The following is an 8,196-nucleotide window of genomic DNA, read 5'->3' as shown; positions in this document are numbered from 1 at the left end:
AATTTTTGTTTTGTTAACTTCCCATAACTGATGCAATGCATATTGATATCCTCATGATACTTCATAAAGTCATCATCATCATCATCATGTTTCACTTGAAAAAAAAAAACAAACAATGTACTGTTTGCCGTGCAACCATCGTGCTTAGTGGAAATCACTGCAATTCATAGACATTTTTTTTAATGATGATGCCAATAAAATAAATATGGTAATATGTTAATGACTACAGAAGTGACTGGCAAAGGTATATCCATTGAGGTAGAATTACCTGTATGTATGTTGAAATAATCACTACAATTTAATATGCATAACATAAAACAACAATACAGTGATATAAATAATTGTAAATTAAATTCCCTTCACACAAATCACACTATGGATTTGCATGGATGCAATTTAATGGTCACATTATAATACAGTACTTTGAACGCACATAAATATGCTTTTGAAGAACTGCCAATAAAATATGTTTAATGTTGCATCATTTTCCCTTCATCTTTCAATGTGAACCGCAATCTAGTTAGTAATATGTTGCAGAGCCAGCTGCGGGAAGCTAATGTTTGCCTTTCCTGAGAATATTCTGCACTGCTTTGCAGACCTTGACCTTACAGCTGCTCGCGCTAACATGCTTGTCCTGCTTCTCAGGTGTTGCCGGGCTTTTCTTTCATATCCGACGCGCTGACAGAGTTCAAGAATCCCGCAGCAAGCCTACTTTAAAAAAATAAATAAATAAATAAAAATGTCACAATAAGGCGTGCAATTACTACTTCCGCACTCCTTTTGTAATATTCTCTCCCCATTCAGAAAATTTACTATGATGTAGTCCTGTTGTACACTACTGGTAACCATACCCATCCATCCATCCATTTTCAGGACCACTCAGCCTCGTTAGGGACACTGGAATTTATCCCAGAAGACTTCGGGCAAAATGCAGTGGGAATTGAATCCATGTTCCCTGCATTAAAGTCAGTCAAGCGTACCACTGCACCATCAGTGACTCGCAAACTATAGCCACCTTCCTGAAGTGATGTAAAAATCAATACAATTGCAGGTGTAAATTAAAACGCAGCAGTATAAGGGTCATTTTTATACACTTTACGTATTACACATCCATCCATCTATTTTCTTAGCCGCTTATCCTCACAAGAGTGGCAGGAGTGCTGGAGCCTAAGCCAGGTGTCAACCCTAACCCTAACCGAGGAGCCAGGAGTCAGGGTACATCCTGAACTGGTTGCCAGCCAATCGCAGAGCACATCAATACAGATACGAACAGTAACAGTCGCACTCACAATCACACCTAGAGTGTCCAATTAATGCTGCGTGTTTTTGGGATGTGGGAGAAAACCCACGCAGCCATGTGGAGGACATGCAAACTCCACACAGGCGGGGCTGGGATCAATAAGGATTGCCTTTATTATGACAGCCTAAAATTTCAAATCTTCAACAACTTTTTGAAAATAGGACTTTGAGCATGGTTGTTTCGGCATGGGAGACATTTACCCATATAAAAATCAATGCAGTATTAAAAAAAAAATGCCGAATGTGATTGACTGCCATGATCAAATTAGATGAAAGTGACCTTTTTCTTTGTATAACGGTATCGCGTGGGTGTATCTAACTCCTGTTGTGGCCAATAAGTGCATGTTCCAGGTTGCGGTTCCGCTCAGATGTGTTTTAACTGGCAGTCAACTGTGAATGGGCACAGATTGTTACATGTGTGGGTGTTGTGAAGCTTCCAGTGCCACCGGCCCCGCTTTCAGAAAGACTTTTTACACTCAGTCTCTTCATTCCTGAACTGAGGTCAACACGCAAAGCCTTTGATTTTTTTTTTTTTTTCTGCACACATCTCACCTTCTAAATAACGCCAGCGACGGGTGACATTTTCGGGGAGACGTGGGGTAAGTGAGACATCAGGCTTCATGATTGTGTCAGAGCCCAATCAGAGAATTGCTTGGAATAAAACTTTTGCAGCGGTGATATTACTGGCAGCAAAGCACATTTCAAATTAATTCCATTTTTTTTTTTAAATTGATAGTACAAAATTGTTGGAACCCGATCTGGCTCGAGACTCGCTAGATGTTATGATCAATGAAGAATTTTCTATGAATATAGGAAATCAAGTCTTCCTTCAGAAGATACATCTTGTACCTATAACAAAACATAACACTTCAAAAAGCATTCTTTTGTTTATTTGGTCAACCCTCTAAAAACAAGGCAATGTACTATTTCCCCAACACTGTGCCTAAACGATTGATTTGAGAGATTGAGCAATAGAATGTATCCCAAATAATTGTTTGCTGTACAGGCTTTTTTTGTCTTTTTGAAATTCTATTTGCATTTGATTTGGTTTAGAATCAAAATGTCACGCAAACTGTAGCACACAAGTAGGGAAAAAAAATTGCTTTTAAATGTCCAAATTGAGTAAGATGATGAATTCAGAACTTTTTTTTTTTTTTTTTCCCCCCACGTGTCCAAATTCCCCAGAAACGATTGAAGAGTTTTGCCCATCAATCCGTACTCAGTCTGTACTGCTTATCCTGACTTGGGTCCAGCTAACAGAACAAAAGTGGTACACAACCTGGACTGGTTGGCAGCCACTTGACGGTTACATCTTGACAAACAACCATTCACACTACATTCTGACCTAAGGACAATTAACTTACCATGCATGTTTGTGTATAATAAGGGTGTATAATCTATATCCATGAGGTGAAATAATATTCATAATGAATGCAGCAACTTGTAGACTATAAATAGTTAAATTTGCATTAATTTTACTCACACCAAACTGCTCAAGGCTTTTGTGATTATGACTAATATGTAGTAGAAATAATGTTACGTCATGGAATAGAGTTACTGTCTAATGGCGTACCTTCAAAAGGACAGTGACAAATTTAGATCAGAAGTGAAAATCCTATTTCATTCCCGTGTCAGCTGTGGTCCTCGGTTGGAACAATCGCCAGAGAAAAAAAAACATTTGTCCTATCAGTGGCCCACAGTACAAGACTCGTCCCTCATCTTTTGCATGCCATTTGGTCATAACGCCTTTTTTCGGATGTGCTCTGAGGACAGAACCCTTTCAAGTGACAGAAGGGTGGCACCTCATTCGGTCCTGGACGTGTCAAAAACAGACAAAACCAGGGAAGACTGCGGGGGTTGTTTGGAAAACTAGATGTTTCTATGGCTTGAGCAATAAAAATAGAAAAAGGATATGCATTGTGGGATATTTATATATACATGTCATGAAACTCATTCAATTTGAGGGAAGTCTTATTGAGGGTTCGTTCCAACTTAGGAGTACACTGACTTTTTATTTTTTAAATGTCAATTAAAGGTATTGTAATCAGTGCACTGTCATTAAAGAACCAATAAAAAGCCAAATATTTCCCTACATCATTGCACAAATGTGCTTTAACATAAACCTCAACTTACCACACAGCATACAGTAATTTGTCTGAAGGAAAAAAGATGTCACTTATTGGTACAAAACAAATTCCCATCTTTCAGTATTGTTCTTAAGAAAGAGCTGCACACATTTTTTTCTTCCTCTTGAAAACTCAAAAGGCAATTCGACAAACTGATAAATGTTTACATTTGATGGGAAAGAAGACGCAAGCTTTCCCTTATCTGTAAGATATTGTCACTAAGTTCTCAATTCTAAATTCCTGCACCCACACCCCCATAAAAATGTTTCGCGTACCATATATTTTACGTGTAGTGCTAACATACTGTGTTAAACTACCCCTGTCAAAAAAGACTGTTGTGAAAAAAGGTAATTAGAATAACACGCCAAGCCTTGTAACCTCATTAAAAGTGGCAGGAGTGTCTCACACTTGTCCCAAATGTATTGAACCTTTCCATTCTCTGAAGGAGCATTGCTAGGGCAGCAAAAAGGTGTCGAGGGGCCCAGGCAGTTGCAGTGGGTCTGTGGAATGCTTGATTCGGTTGTAGAAGTCTTTCCGAATGCACCAAAGACCCACAGAGAAATCCCAAGGACAGTCACTGAAACGTCGAGAAGCAACTGTCTAAGCATTGCAGTAAATACATTGCGTCCGTACATATGTTTCTGATGATCCTTTCACTGGGGTTTCCAAGAGGGGCACCAGAGCTTCCTCTGATGAGTACAATAGCATTTGATACACCAAACTGCATGCCCACTTGGCTTTGCGAAACTTGTGAAGCGTAAAATCATCTGTAGAGGATGCCTTTGAACAAATGAGTTGAGGGCATGCGCTTTATGTGAATCAGGAACGACCTCGTATTTACTCGAAGACTCAAAATAAGTGTATAACGGAGCAAAATTGCTGTATTGCAAAAATAAATTATTTTACTACAACCATAACATGGTGCCACTGCATCATTCAAGCCAAAGATTTTGCTAAAGATCCAGAGAACACTGGCTTGTCCTCTTTATTTTCTCTGAAAAGAAACCTTGAAGTCCACTTAAGTCCATCTATGTCCTTCCTTGCTAGACTCCCAAGAGTCTAAAGCCTAAATGTGCATGGAGATGATTACTGAGTCTTATATGTGCACAACCTTGACTTCCAACAGGAAACCTGGTCCAGGGGTCGATCATGTCAATGCTAAGACACTTTACAGTCTACGTTCATGCGTTCTCCATGCCCAATCATACTACACCTGATATTTCGACTTATACAGCCTTAGAGCCAACAAATACAATTGGATTTTTGGGAGTTTTACAGTGTCCATTGGGCGGCAAACTACTCCGAGGCCAGCTATAGCTCCAGTGAAGTCTTTGAGCAGGGGTTGCGGGCGACCCATAGCGGCGACAGATCCGTTGGCTCTGCAGCTGAGGAAGAACACAGAGATGCTCCTTTCACAGAGTTGAGCGCTGGCGAGCAATCAATCTGACAATTTGTTTGTGAGGCGTCTGCTGTTACAGCTCATACAAGGAATATGTGCATCAGTTGGGTTATCAGTGTTCAGGCTGGCACAACATTAATAAAAAGCATGACTTACTTTCTACAGGTTATAACTTCAGTGATTAATGGCTGTAACTGTGTTTTAAAAAAAAAAAAAAAAATCAACCAAATAATTTATCGGTGCAGTTAACTTGGAAGAACGTTTGTTCATCCAATAAATGCCTAAAAATCTATACAATATACAACCTTGGTCATTAATCTATCAAGGGTCAAAATAAGGTCTGAACGTACACGTAACATACTTTGGTTAGCACATAAGTAGCAAAATCTCTTTCACAGGAAAGTTCTACACGACTGCAACCGCCGCAACAAAACACGTTAAAGGCAAATAATATCATAATTTTTCAAAAATGTGTAAGTAAAAACTGATCAGTACTATCTTTGGAAATGCGTCATGCTGGTTCTCAGTTAATCATAACTATACATCTTATGATGCAGTGGAGGGTGAGTCACCAATTTTTTAGGAGAAAACTCCAGCCAGGCTCAGACCACAATGGAATCCTGAGCAAATAATTGACATTTTCTAACAGAAAGCATTCGAGCTGAGAAATCACATATTAACTAAAGCACAAAGGTAACATTGAAGCCAAAGAGCAATCATTTGCATAACTGGTATGATTTGATCTGCTTCACATTCCAACACTGCAGGGAGCAAGAGGAAGAAAAGTGAAAAATGTTCATCTTAGTTGAGAAAGTCGTTCCAAGACGTGAATATTCCTCATTTTGAAGTATTTTATAAAAGTGTAAGGAACTATCTTAAGGAGAAATAATGCAAGTACAGACTCACAGTGCCACCTTGTGTCTAATTCTAGTGCGTGATGATCTTCAACACAAAGACCAAAAAGGAATCTTTTTGGACACTTTTATTACTTTTTTGACAAATATATATGCTTTTCCCATCATCAAGGAGACATTCTTTAAAAGCTAGGTTTACAGCAAATTTATTTCTGCAACGTGACAGGAAACATGGGAAACTCTCAGAACATGAGGTAACCATTTCAATGCAAACACAAGTAAAGGAAAAGTGTGACAAAGATGTAAAATAACCCTTAAAAGTGATACCGATGACAGCATGGTCATTTTTGGTAGTGAGAAAACTACTGTAGTTGCTTCAAATGCCAATGGGACAAATTTTGTTACATATTAGGAAATATCTGTTTTGTATCAAGGCACAAGCATTGATAACTGTCAGTGAGGGATTACTTTTTAGCCCCCCAAAAGCCTCTCCGCCCATTGTTATGTTGGTCCCATTGGAACAATACAACTGTACAAACTACAGGAAAAATCTGATATCAAAAACTTGGTTAACAAACTATCAACAAGCGTAGGCTCCATTAAATCAATAATATACAGAAATGTTGATTTCAGAACTCAAGAGTTGAATCGTTTCTGAATATGGTGGCAGCACCATCTCTCTATGATGGAAGACCTGCAGCTATTACAGAGGATGGAGCTCAGTGAGGGATCGCGTTTCCTGCTGCATAAACTCTTGTAAGCTTCTCTTTCCCTGCTTGAAGTTACTCTCCCTTCTTGAAAATGGCAAAATGATCAGGAGTCGCAAAAGAGTCTCGATATTACAGAAACTTCTTATCTGTGATGTCTTGAGGGTGTCGAGTACAGTAGTTGGAAGGTAGCCTGCCAGGGGGTCCAGCCACTTCTCCTTCCACAACTTCATCTCATTTTGGAGCGAGACCTCATCTGGCAAATCATCCTTGTACAAGCGCAACACAAGACCGCTGAGTGTGTTGGTTTCTACTTTGGACATGACGTAAGGCACAATCTCAAGACACCTGAAGGTATCCATAACCTTTTCAGTGAAGAGGTCATCAATTTCTGATATGGAGTGCTCAACAAATTTCGTACTTAGTGCATTTTTGTAAAAGTCACTCAAATGTTCCAGGAGAACTGAATGTAACAGTGGGATGTGTAGTTTCGATGCAAGCGTGACGGCTTCCTCAAACCATGCCTTGTGATGTGTGTCAATATCACTCATCAAATTCCTGAGAGAAGCATTGAGATCTGACAAACTATTCACGGCAAGTAACATGTCTAAGGGCTTGCCCTGAAGACACTGACTCAGCTTTTTTGTTTCACACAAGACATGTCTTTGCACTACCAATGAAAGGATGAAGTCAAAGTTTCTGATGGAATCAAAGAACTGCGATGCTTGCTGCTGGTCTGATATACTTCCCTGATGTTTGAGCTCATTTAGGCAAAGCAGGACCGCTTCAATAATCTCTACCATTACCTCATGCATGTCATGACTCTTCTCCCAATTCTTCATCAGCATGTCCCTCAGCTCATTCCCTTTTCCTTCATTGTTTTGAAAAACGTAGAGAATCATTTCTTCCAGTTTGTTCTGCCGCTCTGCATCCTGTGTAAGCCAATGTAATATTCTAACAATCTGGATAGTTCTATCAGCTGCTTCTTCTGTTGGAGAAGACTTTGCCAGCCACACATTGAGAGACAAACTATAGCTGATAGTTCTTACTGCCTGAGGGTATTTGTTGGCTATTGCCAAGCTTACAGCGCTCATCTGAGCGCCAACCTCACCGACACTTAGCAAGGCCTGTCCTCGACAATATGCCATGTTTAGCCCCCATTTTTCAGCGAGTGTGGTTTCAATTGCGTCTAAAAGGACAGCAGAGTCTTCAAGGAGTGGGATGAATGCCAACGTTTCTTCGCATTGGATATCCTCTTTGTTTAAGTACCTGATGCACAGTGGGACATAAACCTCACTGTCAATATCAACGGTTTGTTCAGTGATAATTGTGAAGAACTGAGAATCCCAGAGTTCTTTAATGATTTCTTCACGCAACAGTGGCTCGTAAAAAGACACTGGCTGTCTTGGTCCTTGAACAGTTTTTAGGACGATTTCAGTTTCAGTAGATTTCTCCTCTCCACCTGTAAGCTTCTCAGAATCACTATTAGAATCCGGTACTTTTGGTGCTCCTTTGTTTGACAACTCTTCTTTATCAGCTCCTGTTGGTGAATATGGAAATGTATTATTCTACTGAAAAGAACACCGACGGCCACCCCCCCCCCAAAAAAAAAAAAAAAAAAAACAAACAAACAAACGCCCATCCTAGTAATACTCTCCCCAAGACTAACAGCAGTGGTACCCAGAGTTGGTGAAAAAGTGTAGCTTCGAGGGCAGCTACAGTGTCTTGTGAAAGCATTCGGCCCTCTTGAACTTTTCAACCTTTTGGACACATTTCAGGCTTCAAACATACAAAATAAATTTTTTTTTGGT

At 39.7% G+C, this 8,196-nt stretch overlaps 1 protein-coding gene across 2 annotated transcripts in view; it reads right to left on the bottom strand.

The window, feature by feature from the left end:
- Positions 1–4,432: 4,432 nt before the first annotated feature.
- The window catches only part of si:dkey-250d21.1 (52 kDa repressor of the inhibitor of the protein kinase), a 39,249-nt gene continuing 35,485 nt past the window's right edge, over positions 4,433–8,196 (bottom strand). Inside the window, exon 8 of one of the 2 annotated variants that reach the window (XM_061802330.1) lies at positions 4,433–4,810. In XM_061802330.1, the coding sequence (XP_061658314.1) occupies positions 4,737–4,810 (74 nt within the window). In that variant the 3' untranslated portion in view covers positions 4,433–4,736. Of the gene's footprint in view, positions 4,811–5,791; positions 7,926–8,196 lie in introns of those variants that run through there. The other variant, XM_061802329.1, reaches the window with a different exon arrangement.

This window comes from Syngnathoides biaculeatus, chromosome 18 (genome assembly GCF_019802595.1).
Source record: "Syngnathoides biaculeatus isolate LvHL_M chromosome 18, ASM1980259v1, whole genome shotgun sequence".
NCBI lineage: Eukaryota > Metazoa > Chordata > Actinopteri > Syngnathiformes > Syngnathidae > Syngnathoides > Syngnathoides biaculeatus.
Note: the sequence above shows the minus strand (reverse complement) of the source record. Positions and strands in the feature narration are given on the sequence as shown.